At 44.7% G+C, this 13,550-nt stretch overlaps 3 protein-coding genes across 3 annotated transcripts; 1 reads left to right on the forward strand and 2 right to left on the reverse strand.

Moving 5' to 3' along the window:
* Positions 1-1,935: 1,935 nt before the first annotated feature.
* On the forward strand, positions 1,936-2,973 carry LOC311040092 (lysophosphatidylserine lipase ABHD12-like; the record flags this gene model as incomplete). The annotated part of the gene is made up of 1 exon (XM_084050167.1): positions 1,936-2,973. One exon carries the CDS (start codon positions 1,936-1,938, stop codon positions 2,971-2,973), a length of 1,038 nt encoding a protein of 345 aa, XP_083906293.1.
* Positions 2,974-7,278: 4,305 nt separating this feature from the next.
* Positions 7,279-7,920, reverse strand: LOC311039858 (large ribosomal subunit protein uL1-like; the record flags this gene model as incomplete). The annotated part of the gene is made up of 1 exon (XM_084049865.1): positions 7,279-7,920. One exon carries the CDS (start codon positions 7,918-7,920, stop codon positions 7,279-7,281), a length of 642 nt encoding a protein of 213 aa, XP_083905991.1.
* Positions 7,921-11,627: 3,707 nt separating this feature from the next.
* LOC311040093 (large ribosomal subunit protein uL1-like) lies at positions 11,628-12,278 on the reverse strand (the record flags this gene model as incomplete). The annotated part of the gene is made up of 1 exon (XM_084050168.1): positions 11,628-12,278. The coding sequence occupies one exon, from the start codon at positions 12,276-12,278 to the stop codon at positions 11,628-11,630; it is 651 nt and encodes a 216-aa protein (XP_083906294.1).
* Between the last annotated feature and the right edge of the window lie 1,272 nt (positions 12,279-13,550).

The raw sequence follows: 13,550 nt of genomic DNA on the forward strand, positions 1-13,550 counted from the left end.
ATGATACATCCATTGTGTGCGCGCCCGTATGTGTGTGTGCATGTGCATGTGCATGTGCGTGTGTGTAGACTTCAAATTTATACCGTGTGTAATTGGGTCCAGACCCTCATTTGAAAAGATTTTGTGCCAAGGACCCCCATAAGAGAGGACATGTCCAGGGACCCCCATAAGAGAGGACATGTCAACGTTTGTACAGAACGCATCGCTTCGTGAGCTAGACCGGCTATATTTTGAGAGAGAGAGAGAGAGAGAGAGAGAGAGAGAGAGAGAGAGAAAGAAAGAGTGAGAGAGAGTAAGAGAAGTGAGGTAAAGTGGAGGTAAGAGACAGAGAGACAATGAGAAAGATGGAGAAAAGAGGGGAGAGCGAGACAAAGCAAAAGCTGCTGCTGCTGTAGTGCGGCATAAAGGAACACGCCGTTCCCCCATGAGCATCCTTTCATTCCCACCTCGCTATGCGCTGGTTCCTGCAATGAACCAACCAGTGGCGTAAAGTACATGTACTCACTACTCAAGTACTGTACTTAAGTACAGTTTTGAGATATTCGTACTTTACTTGAGTATTTCCAATTTTCAGTACTTTTACTTCTACTCCACTACATCTCAGAGGCAAATATTGTACCTTTACTCCACTACAATTATTTGAATACTTTAGTTACTAGTTATTTTCTAGATTTTGATTATTATTACAAAACATACATTAACCACTTCAGCCCTATTTACATTTTGGCCATTTGAAAATAGCCGATCTACAAGCTCACAATGCGTCGCATCGCAACGCATTGTGATTTTTTATACATTTGAGAACTTGAAATGGGACATTCTGCATAATGAGTACTTTTACTTTTGGTACTTTAAGTACATTTAGAATTCCGGACGTTTACTTGTAGCAGAGTATTTCTATATTGCAGTATTGATACTTTTACTTAAGTAAAAAAAAAAATCTTTTTCCACCACTGAAACCAACCAACACATTAATGCACAGAAGAACGTGCGGCAGCTGCGTGCGGAGGCCAGGGTGAAAAGAGAGACAGTTGTCTTGATGTGCATATTTTCTCGTGTATATTTGTCTCCGCCAGGCTGAAGGTGTGGCCGAGTCTATATGTTTTCGTCTGTCAGTCTGTGAGCAGCTAATCTCCGGCACAGTTGATGCATGCGTACTGCAGCTTACCACCGCTTGGGGCCCTCTACATGAACAAGGGGAAATGGCTTTGACCAATGGGTTCAACTCACGGCCTTGCGCACAGAGGTAGACACTACTGCCTGACACTACTAAGGAAACCAGGAGTGGCGGAGGATTATGTCAGAATATAGCATGTGTGCCTGAATGAGACAGTGGAATGAACGGGGAGAAGGATATACCGAAGATGGAGCTTCCAGACAAAAGACAAGAGGAGAGCAGAGAGAAGAGGAAGGCCAGAGAAGGTTTAGAAATGCGGTGAGAGGAGTGGCTGGACTGACCAAGGAAGAGGCAGGAAACAGAACGAGATTAACCGCTGAGGTGACCCCTGACGGGAATGAACCGAAATAAATCAGAGACAGAACCTACAGGCACCCAGCAGCTCGGAGAGTCTAAATACGGTTATGGTTGAGACATCGTGACATCAGCGGGATGACACAGATGGCGCAGTATAAAAAACGTCAAGCGCATTCACAGTCTTCACCATGGATCAGCGAGTGGGGAATGGCACAGCAACCAACCCTCTTTTGGACATTTAGGTAATACAGAACTGAAGCATCTCTTCTGACTTGTCAGTTGACTTGACTCGCTTGCTCTAGAAACAACAAGGCCCTAGCTTCCACTGGAAAGGTTCTAATCAAACATCACTGCAGCAGGCCTCTTCTCAACGGGTAAAGCCGGTCTCTTTGTTCACGTTTGGAGAAAGGAAAAGACAAATCGGGATCTCAGACAACAGGGCAGAGTTCTTGGTTTAAGAAATGGAGACAGGAATGACCCCCTTGTTGCTGATCGTCTCATTGTATGTTTCTTTTCCCGTTCTCCTCTACCTGTTTCCGTGGATACTGGGACATTTCGTATATTTACACATCTTGAAGTTTCCTGCATTGGTGGACCTCGGCAGGCCAGAGAGGATCCTGAACAACACCTGCAACCTCTACCTTACGACTGAGGAGGGGGTCTCGGTGGGTGTATGGCATACACTTCCTGTGAGCCGGTGGAAAGAGGCCACCGGGAAAGGGCCAGACTGGTACAAGGAGGCGCTGGGAGACGGCCGGCCAGTTATCGTCTATCTTCACGGCAACGCTGGCACCAGGGCGGGCTCTAACAGGGTTGAGCTGGTGAAGAAACTAAGCGAGGCGGCGTTTCACGTGCTCTCTTTAGACTATAGAGGTTTCGGTGATTCCAGTGGGGCGCCCAGCGAGGCTGGCATGACCACTGATGCCCTCTACCTGTACAGGTGGGCAAAGCAACACACCAAAGGTGGTCTGGTGTGTCTGTGGGGACATTCCCTTGGTACCGGGGTGGCAACCAACGCTGCACTGAAAGTGCAAGAACAAGGTTCACTTGTCGACGCTGTCATTCTCGAAGCCCCATACACAAGCATCTGGGAAGCCGTAACATGCCATACTCTCTATAAGCTGTACAAGTTCCTTCCAGGTTTTGAGAGACTGGTGCGGAAAATCTTAGAAAGGAACAACATAGTGTTTGCTAACGATAAAAATGTAAAGACTTTGTCCAGTCCACTCCTGCTGCTTCACGCAGAAGATGACCGTGTTGTTCCCTATCACATGGGACAGAAGCTATACAAACTATCGCTCCAGGCTCGGAAAGAACGTAATGTGAAGGGTCATGTTCAAATGGTGTCCTACAGTGCGTGCCGTGCGTATTCACACACTAAAATCTACAAGGATGAGCTACTTGGAGCCATAGTCGAAGAGTTTCTGCAGAAGCTCGAGGCCTACCAGTGTGTGGACTCCACAGAAAGTGGGTCGCGACTTAAGGTAGTGGGAATGTGATCGCAATCGAATTGAATTGAATCCTGAGACCAGTGACGATTCCCACCTCTGGACATGACTCCAAAGCAGGTTGCCAAAATGTTAAGAAATGTCTTCTGTTTCAAATTGTATTTAAATACTTTAGAAAAATCTTGTCTCTGTGACCCAAAGATACTTAATAAAATATATTATAATATAATATGTAATAAAAAAATATTTTCCCAGCGTCCAAATGGAGATCTATTTTGAGTGTTGTGGGTTGACTAGTGTTTCAAATATATTTCAAATAAAAAGAAAAGTGTTTTTCTAAGATTGTTTGAGAATAGCAGATCTACAACTATGCATCGCGACGTGTTGTGAGCTTGTAGATCGGCATTTTTTTTTCATACAGCCGATGTATATAGGATTCAAGTTGTAAAGCATTGTGTGTGTGTGTGTGTGTGTGTGTGTGTGTGTGTGTGTGTGTGTGATCATGCAGCCTATCGCTCCTTTTGGGCTTGATTTTGTAGACACGGCCACTTGTTTCTTTCGCAAAATCTGGCAGAACTGTTCTACATCCCCGAGCAAAGGGGACAGCTGCTTGTCCCTGATAGACGCTTGGCATTTGGTGCAGTGAGAAAAGTGAGGGATACCTGCCCACCACCGCGGAGGCTGGGCATTTGAATCAGTGTCGCCACGGCCATTCACTGTGTGTACGATGCGACACCCTGACTCACATAGATCCGTGATTTCATACCCCCCACTTTCTGGAAAAAAAAAGAATATTTTTTTACATTTAAAAAAAATGAATAATAAATCGGTAAAATCAGGCAAAAATAAGAATTAAATAACCTAAACCTAACCCTAACCGTAAAACCGAAATAAAGTAACCAAAACACGAAAAAAAAACTAACAAAATCCGCCCAAAAAACGCAACATTTTGAAAATACAAAATTTGTTCACATTTGACAGTTACAAATGTTTTTCACGATTTTTCAAAAAATAGCAGATCTACAAGCTCATAGCGCGGCACTCGGTGCCGCACTATGAGCTTGTATATCTGCTATTCTTGAATAGCCAAAGTGTAAAATAAGGGGTATAGTCCACCGAAAGTCCATCCCCCCCACCTTCTGAGAGCCTGTGACGTCCCTGGTTTGAATCCACCGTGGTGCATCCGGCTTTGTCGAGCGTCTATACGAACACAATTGGCTCGTGTTCCGGGGAGGGAAGCCGGGCGGGGAGGGTCAAATAATCCTAGTTAGACACTAGTTTAAAAAAAACGCTTCTCGATTATTAGAGGAATCGGTTCAATCGCTATAAGTATAATGGATTGTTGCAGCCCTAGATGCCAGTCACCAGTGAACAAAAATAAGGGAGAGGATGTCTAGTCATGACCTAGATTCCAAGACGGTCAGGCATAACAGGGAACCCCTCCTCAGCCCTCCACCAACCCCAGTCAAAACAAAAATAGACCGGGCCCCCCCAAGCGAGAGGGGCCCACTATGGAGGGGTTGGTCATGCACTCCGCTACCTACCACCCCCCCCCCCCCCCCCACACACACACTTGAAATATTTATTTATGTCCACAAGCAGAAGTACAAGGTGTACAAAGGACATAAACACTGCCAGCGCAGTCAGATAAAGGAAAAACAGCCAGTTACAAAGTGCATGTAAGGCAGAGCATTGTTACATACAGCGGCTTCCTATAATCACTGATATTGAGCAGTACCTTGCTAATTGTTTAGCCCTCCTTTTGGAGAGGCCGGCCATTTGAACGGATTTAGGAAATGGTTATGGTATATCTAAACTCTCTAGTGAAAAATGGAGAGCCTAAACATTTATCACTGGTTTGATTGATTGATTGATGTACTTTATTTAGTAAGACATGAGAACAGTACATGGCAGTACATAACAGTACATGGAAGTACAAATTCGCAATACAAGGTCTACTAAACTGGATAGCTCAGTTAAGCACGTAGCTTGTTTAAGATGAGATCCCCATGCACACAAATCATGTTGACATATAAGAGACAGACAGATATACACACTACTATACAGAATGTCATACAATCAGTTTACAGGTTACTGGTATGAAGTATGAAGGGTGAAAAATATGTACAAAAAAAATATGGTAGCGACAGAGTAAATAATATTTACTTAAGTTACACAGATTAACATTTCAGTTATACATTTAACAAGTCAAATGTATGCCTGCATGCTGTCTGAGGCCGGAGACAGACTCATACGCATCTCATTGAAGAAGAGCCTGTATGAAACAGAACAGCTGATCGGGCCGCTGTAACGACATACACGGTTCCTAAATTCAGAGGTTAAGTCTGTGACGCATCACCGCCACAAATAGACATACAGTATTGCCAGGTCTGAAACCCACTTCCGCATACAGACTATTACTTCACTTGGTCTGTGTGTGAGAGAGAGAGTGCTGGCATGTGCGTTTGGCAAAGCATTCCTCAGAATCCACTGACACCTCAAGTCTACTGAACACCACATGTACGGTCTCTCTCGTCACAGTAAATTCTCAATGTAATTAGAGAGGGAAATAAGGTAACTTAATAATGGATATATTGTTGATAATCATATTCTAGGATATTAGCTCACAAGAAGTCTGAGATACCACACTGGAGCCCCTCTATCTGCATGTGGAATCCTGAGATGAGGACGTAGAGCCTCCGTCCAACTCATTTTCTGTTTACCAAAGCAGTGGTTCTCAATCAGTGGTCCCGGGGAGGGTACCAGGGGGTCCCCAGCGAAATTAGTTAACATAGCGTCACAATCATTTTAACCACTTAGCTTTGGCTATTCAAAAATAGCAGATATACAAGCTCATAGCGCGGCACCAAGTTGAGCTTGTAGATTAAGTATGAGCTTGTAGATCTGCTATTTTCAATATAAGTATTGAAAATGTGTGCAAATCTTCATCATTTTAACTTTGCTTCTGGGGGTCCCTGGCACAAAACTTTTTCAGGTGGGGGTCCACGGACAAATGTATATCAATTTAGTGGTCCTTGGCATGAAAAAGGTTGAAAACTTTACTAAAGAGTGAGAGGCAGGGAGACACCGGCACAGTCAAATCACTTTACCTGTGATAGAAAAACAATTTGACCATCTAATACAGTGCTTCTCAACCTTTTTAGGCAGCGACCGCCCAAAATAATCATATTTGAAATGGGGACACCTCCACCCTGATCATTAATCATTTGGAATTGTACGTAGGAGTTGAGGCATTATATTTAGTTTGACTTGACCAAAATAGCAGATCTACAAGCTTGTAGATCGGCTACTTTTTTTTGCCTTTTTCTTATATTATTTGACAATTTGGCCAATGTTTCACCAGTTTTTATAGTATAGTTTGTTGATTACTTTTGATGCAGTGATGGTCTATTTTCTTTTTTCCTTCTTTTTTTAGCGGCGCTAGTTAGCGGCGCTAGCCGCTCTATACCTTTAGGTATAGAGCGGATATTAGCCCTCTATGCCTGGCTTTTGCGTCAACGTTCTGATTGGTCAGGTGCGCCAACGTTCTGATTGGTCAGGTGCGTCAACGTTCTGATTGGTCAGGTGCGTCAACGTTCTGATTGGTCAGGTGCGCCAAAGTTGTGATTGGTCACTATTCATGACATCACTATGATGTCATGAATATAGACAATGACTTCATCTTATTATTCATTTGGCTAAAGTCTCCGTCTAGGTAAGTTATTTAAAGTTAATATGACGAATAGAAAGAGAAAGATACAAGAACAGATGAAGGGTGAATGTATAGAAAGTCTGAGTTCGGGACCCAGTCATCCGTTATGACAGAATGGTTTGATAGAGACGATCGAGAATCCAAGAGTCCGTTAGGTTCTGATTGGTCAGGCCCGTCAAGGTTCTGATTGGTCAGGCCCGTCAAGGTTCTGATTGGTCAGGCCCGTCAAGGTTCTGATTGGTCAGGCCCGTCAAGGTTGTGATTTGTCAGGCAAGGGGACTATTCATGACATCACTATGATGTCAAGGTTTATTTTTTATTTCCTCATGTTTTTTTTTGTATATATTTTTATTTGGCTAAAGTCTCCTTCTAGGTAAGTTATTTAAAGTTAGATCCTCAATTTAACTTTATCTGTCGTCGACGCTCTGATTGGTCAGACCCGTCAACAAAGTGATTGGTCAAGCTTCACATGACACATGGCTATAAACACATTATAAACACATATCGATGACATAATGTATTCAAAGGCGCCGCTACCTTCACACAGGGTGTGATTTTTAGGTATTAAAAAAGGTCTTAAAAGTCCTTAAATAGTCACTTGACTGTCATCTGGGGACCCCCCTGGGGTTCCTGAGCCACAGGATCTAATAGAGGCGCAGGGGTTTGCCCATGGTGCTCTTGATGTGCAGGCTTCTGACGTTCTGCCAGTTCTTCTTCAACAGAGACACCAGGAACATGATGGCCAGGTGGATATTGACCACCAGCTCATCCTCTGTCATGTCCACGTGGCCCACGGCAAGGCCCAGACAAAGCACCTTCTTCAACTGGAACTTGACGGTGGACTTGACCTCGTCCACCTTGGCGTTAAGGTCATCATCGTGGGTGAGCAGGGAGGGGAACTTGCCCTTCTTGTTCAGCCCGGGACCCAACATACGAGGGATCTGCTTGATGAGGGTCTCCGAAGCCAGGAAGGCGTCGTACTTCTTGGCGAGCTTCTTGACAAGCTTTGGGTCCTTGTTGTAGCTTTTGAGGGCTTCGACGTCCATATGGGGGAGTCCAGCAGCCTCGGCCTCGTCGCAGTGCTGCTGGTCTCCCAGGACGCACGCGGAGAACCCGGGCCTGGGAGCGGACGGCAGTCGGACGGTGCCAGAGAAACGCTTGTCTTTCTGCGGATCGTAGTTCTTCAGACCGACCTGCAGTTCCACGGTCTCCACGAACTTGGCCCTTGATCCCTGCTGGATCTCCTTCACTGCTTCACGCAACGTGTCTGTTGTCACCTTGCTCATTTTGGTTGGACATACCTTTCTTCTGCAAAACCTGTGTGTTATGTAAACACCCTGCTTCACCTTATACCTGTATAGGCTGATCAGGGATGTAGGCTGACGTCACACACAACACAAACTGTTGTCATGCACGCACGCCTAAACAGTGGTTCTCAACCTGTGGGTTGGGATCCCCCAGGGGGGTCCCCACATGATTTTTCTTTGGGGGGGGGGGGTCATTGGATGAAAATTTAAGTGACAATTCAAGGACTTTTGTAATACCTTAAAAAGATGTTTTAATAAAAATGAAAAAAGACCATTAAAACTGCATGAAAAGTAAAAAGGTAAAAGTAATACTATACTATGAAAGCTGGTCAAACATGGGCCAAATTGTCAAATAATATAAGAAGTCATTTTTTTAGTTTTTTACAGATTATGAAATGACAGAATGTAAGCTTTCAAATGCCATACATTGAAATATTTCAAGAAGATAGGGCTATTTGAAGAAGCTGAGGAAAAGGGTCTCAACGTCTCAGTATGAGGTAATGGGTGTGAGCAATGGGTTCGGTCAATTAGATTGTCAGCTTTTTGTGTTCTATCATTTAGAAAAACTAGATGTCACGGCCGCATCGGGGCCCTCACATGCGTGCGTGCATGCGTATGTGCGTGTGTGTGCTCACATATCTGCATTTCTGGCCCTGTGGCATAACTACCGAAGGAAAGACATCTTTAGTTTGTTCACTGCCGCCCCTCACACACAACTCAGCCGTAGTTTGTTCACTGCCGCCCCTCACACACAACTCAGCCGTACCCATCAGATGCTATCAGGTGTGTGTCTGTCAGTCTGCAGACCAGACACTGCTGCCTGCAAGGCCTTGAATATCGGAACTCCGTCTTGTCGATCGTTGTCGATCGTTGTCGTTGGCAAAGCGCACACAGTCACGCTGCACGGACAAAGGTATTATCATATCGTTGCTGTCGGGGTGGAAACATAGTGGGCCCCCCAAGAGCGAGGGGCCCACTATGGAGGGGGGGGGGGGTCATGCACTCCGCTACCTACACCCCCCACCCACACACACACACACACACACACACACACACACACACACACACACACACACACACACACACACACACACACACACACACACACACACACACACACACACACACACACACACACACTCACTCTGTACGACCACCCCTGCTTCAAACTTGCAGTACAGTACCAGTCTAACTCGACGGCTCCGCACCAAAAACATACGGGATGTAAATTGAACCCTGATAGTGTTAAAATGGACTAACACTCTCAGGGTTCAACTACGCTACATTAGAAAAACAAATATTGTACTTTTGACTAATTTCTAGGAAGGGAAAAAAATATATGTAAAATCGTTATGACAATTAAGCGGCGCGATCGCTGTAGCGGTGAGCTTGAATTAGGCACACGAACGGGTTTAGGAAATGGTTATGGTACATTTACACTCTCCAGTGAAAAATGGAGAGCCTAAACATTTTTCACTGGTAGCGACAGAGTAAATAATATTTACTTAAGTTACACAGATTAACTTTTCAAAGTCAATGCCTGCATGCTGTCTGATACGCATCTCATTGAAGAAGAGCCTGTATGAAACAGAACAGCTGATCGGGCCACTGTAACGACAAATACACGGTTCTTAAATTCAGTGGTTAAGTCTGTGACGCATCACCGATGCGTCACACCGCCATCACCGTGTTCCAAAAAAAATCACACCCTGTGTGAAGAGAGTGGTGCCTTTGATGAGCCCCGTATTGATGTTGTCATCAATGTTTGTTTATTGGACATACAGACATACACACGGACACACAGACAAAGTCAGATATAGGAGTGGTTGGCACCACTCAATAAAGAAATGATCCCGGCGGATTGACTCTCATGGATATGAAGCATCAACTGACGGTGAGAAAACGCTAATGTTACTTACGCCGAATTAGTTACATTTTCGCCAGATACAGACTGTATCAAATATGAGTGACTGACTATCATAAACGTTACAGAGCCTCCTCCCTGACAATATCGCCGAGACAGTTTGTTTATATTTGGACCACAATTCTTATATGAGACGATTCTAAGATGAGCCAATGTTATTCTCCATAGCGAATACTTCCCAGGGGATGAACGAGTGATGTCAGGACTTCTGTACTCTATTGCCAGGTCTAAAACTCACCTCCGCCTACGTCACAGACTATTACTTGAACACTGAGGTGTAGGAGTAGGGGTTGGGGGGGTTTGTGGCGGTCGGGGGATGATAGTCTGGGATTTCTGGATGAACCTGCCGTCGGGCGCCCTCGGGCGCAGTTCCTGTAGGACGAAGGAATCCTGTGTGGGGGAGGGGGACTGCATATCGACATATTGTCTGTGTGTGAGAGAGAGCGCTGGCATGTGCGTTTGACAAAGCATTCCTCAGAATCCACTGACACCTCAAGTCTACTGAACACCACATGTACGGTCTCTCTCGTCACAGTAAGTCCTCATTCTCAATATAACTCAGAGATTAGAGAGGGAAATAAGGTAACCTAATAATGGATATATTATCGTTAATAATCACACTTTAGGATATTAGCTCACAAGTCTGAAATCCACTCTGAATGTGGAATCCTGAGATGAGGACGTAGAGCCTCCGTCCGTCTCATTTTCTGTTTACCAAAGCAGTGGTTCTCAACCAGTGGTCCCGGGGATCTCCAGTGGTCCTCTTGGGGAGGGTACCGGGGGGTCCCCAGCGAAATGAGTCAACATAGCGTCACAATCATTTTAACCACTTAGCTTTGGCTATTTTTGAAAAATCTTGAAAATGTGTGCAAATCTTTGAATGTATATATATTTTTAAAGCGAACATTTTTAACTCAAATCCTTGCTTCTGGGGGTCCCTGACACAAAACATTTTCAGGTGGGGGTCCGCAGACAAATGTATATCAATTTAGTGGTCCTTGGCATGAAAAAGGTTGAAAACCACTACTAAAGAGTGAGAGTCAATTCTCAACCTTTTTAGGCAGCGACCGCCCAAAATGATCATATTTGAAATGGGGACACCTCCACCCTGACAATCATTTGGAATTGTAGGTAGAAGTTGAGGCATTATATTTAGTTTGACTTTGTTCCACAGATAAATATTCTGATGATAGCAGATCTAAGCTTGTAGATCTGCTACTTTTTTTTTTTTTTTACATTTTTCTTATGTTATTTGGCCAATGTTTCACCAGTTTTTATAGTATAGTTTGTTGATTATTTTGATGCAGTGATGGTCTATTTTTTTAATTTTTTGGGGGCGGTGTAACCGCCCCCTATAAGTGAGGTTTGGACACTTACCAATCCTGCACCGTGATTGGCCAATAGTCTACAACACTAACCCTTCCACAGTCAATGCAAATCTATACTTTTGCAAAGTCAGCCAATCACATTACAGCTTGTGTCATCACCAGCTAGCTGCAATGTGATTGGCTGACTTTGCAAATTCAGGACTGTGATTGGCTAGCGAAACACATGACACATGTGCAGCCCTATGAATAGCAGTATGGACTTGGTTGGATGGAAAAAATTTTTTTTTTAAGTGAGTCATGTTGTGATGACCACACACCGCCCACTTCACACTGGGTGTGATTTTTTTTTAGGTATTAAAAAAGGTCATAAAAGTCCTTAAATAGTCACTTGACTGTCATCTGGGGACCCCTCTGGGGGTCCTGAGCCACAGGATCTAATAGAGGCGCAGGCGTTTGCCCATGGAGCTGATGTGCAGGCTACTGACGTTCTGCCAGTTCTTCTTCAACAGAGACACCAGGAACATGATGGCCAGGTGGATATTGTCCACCAGCTCATGGTGGGTCATGTCCACGTGGCCCACAGTACGACCCAGACAAAGCGCCTTCTTCAACTGGAACTTGATGGTGGACTTGACCTCGTCCACCTTGTCGTTAAGGTCATCATCGTGGGTGAGCAGGGAGGGGAACTTGCCCTTCTTTTTCAGCCCGGGACCCAACATACGAGGGATCTGTTTGATGAGGGTCTCCGAAGCCAGGAAGGCGTCGAACTTCTTGGCGAGCTCCTTGACAAGCTTTGGGTCCTTGTTGTAGCTCTTGAGGGCTTCGACGTCCATGTGGGGGAGTCCAGCAGCCTCGGCCTCGTCGCAGTGCTGCTGGTCTCCCAGGACGCACACGGAGAACCCGGGCCTGGGGGAGGACGGCAGTCGGACGGTGCCAGAGAAACGCTTGTCTGTCTCCGGATCGTAGTTCTTCAGAATGACCTGCAGTTCCACGGTCTCCACTAAGCCTCTAGGCGTGGTCCTTGATCGCTCCTTGATCTCCCTCACTGCTTCACGCACCTCGTCCTTTGTCACCTCGCTCTTCATTATGGTTGAACGTGCCTTTCTTCTTTCTACACTCTCTCTCTCGCTCTTCACCTTTATAGGCTGATCAGGGATGTAGGCTGACGTCACACACAACACATGATTTTTTGGGGGGGGTCCTCGGATGACAAAAAAGTGACAATTCAAGGACTTTTAAGACATTTGTAATACCTTAAAAAATTGTTTTAATAAAAATGAAAAAAAGACCATTCAAACTGCATCAAAAGTAAAAAGGTAAAAGTAATACTATACTATGAAAGCTGGTCAAACATGGGCCAAATTGTCAAATAATGTAAGAAAGGGGCAACATTTTGGAAAATAGCTGATCTACAAGCTCACAAAGCCTCACAACTTGTAGATCTGCTATTTTCGTAATGCCTCAACTCCTACAATTCAAAGTGCTTGTCAGGGTGGGGGGTCCCCAGTTCAAATATGATTATTTTGGGGGGTCGTGGCCTGAAATGCAGACTTTGTCACATGTGACGATGAGACATCACATGTGACAAAGTCTGCATTTTCATGTGAATATGTGACCTCGTAAAGTGCTTTGATCCTCGTACTGGCGCTGGTAGCTCTGTCGGTAGAGCACAATAGGTAGGCCTATTTGAAAAAGCTGAGGAAAAGGGTCTCAAAGTCTCAAAATCAAAGATTTTTGCACTATGAGGTAATGGGTGTGAGCAATGGGTTCGGTCAATTAGACGGTCGGCTTTTTGTGCTCTATGTTGTGAGCTTGTAGATCTGCCATTTTCAAAATGTAACATGTGCCACAATAAATTAGTTTACATGTCACACAGGTGATCTCACCAAACTGCAAATCCGCCGTGCATCAAGACTCAATTATATGCACATGAATAAACATGTCGCTAAGCAACCCAAACAAATATACAGACACATTTAAAGCTGCAATCCGGTTTCTTATTTGAACCACTTAAACCCTACAGTGTATGACCAGATTCCCAAGGGCTCTACGCTAGGCCCCCACCTGTTTTCGCTAGACACTAATATATTTGCAGAAAATACAAGCTCACACCGCATTTTCAAGTCAAACGGCTCAAGTCCAAGTCATATCACGACTTAAGAGTTGCAAGTCCTTTTTTTATTTGATCAAGTCTAATGTCATCAAATTTGTGAGTCGAATCCAAGTCATGTTACTCGAGTCCATACCTCTGATACATGTGCTGTGGTGCTCTACTCTTCCACTGAGACATTTAGAGCCTGGTGTCGGGTAGTACACCTGTTAGTGAGTGCAATATCTCACTGGCCAAGCGGGGATAG

Source organism: Gymnoscopelus microlampas (assembly GCF_963454915.1).
Source record: "Gymnoscopelus microlampas genome assembly, chromosome: 23".
NCBI classification, from domain to species: Eukaryota; Metazoa; Chordata; class Actinopteri; order Myctophiformes; family Myctophidae; genus Gymnoscopelus; species Gymnoscopelus microlampas.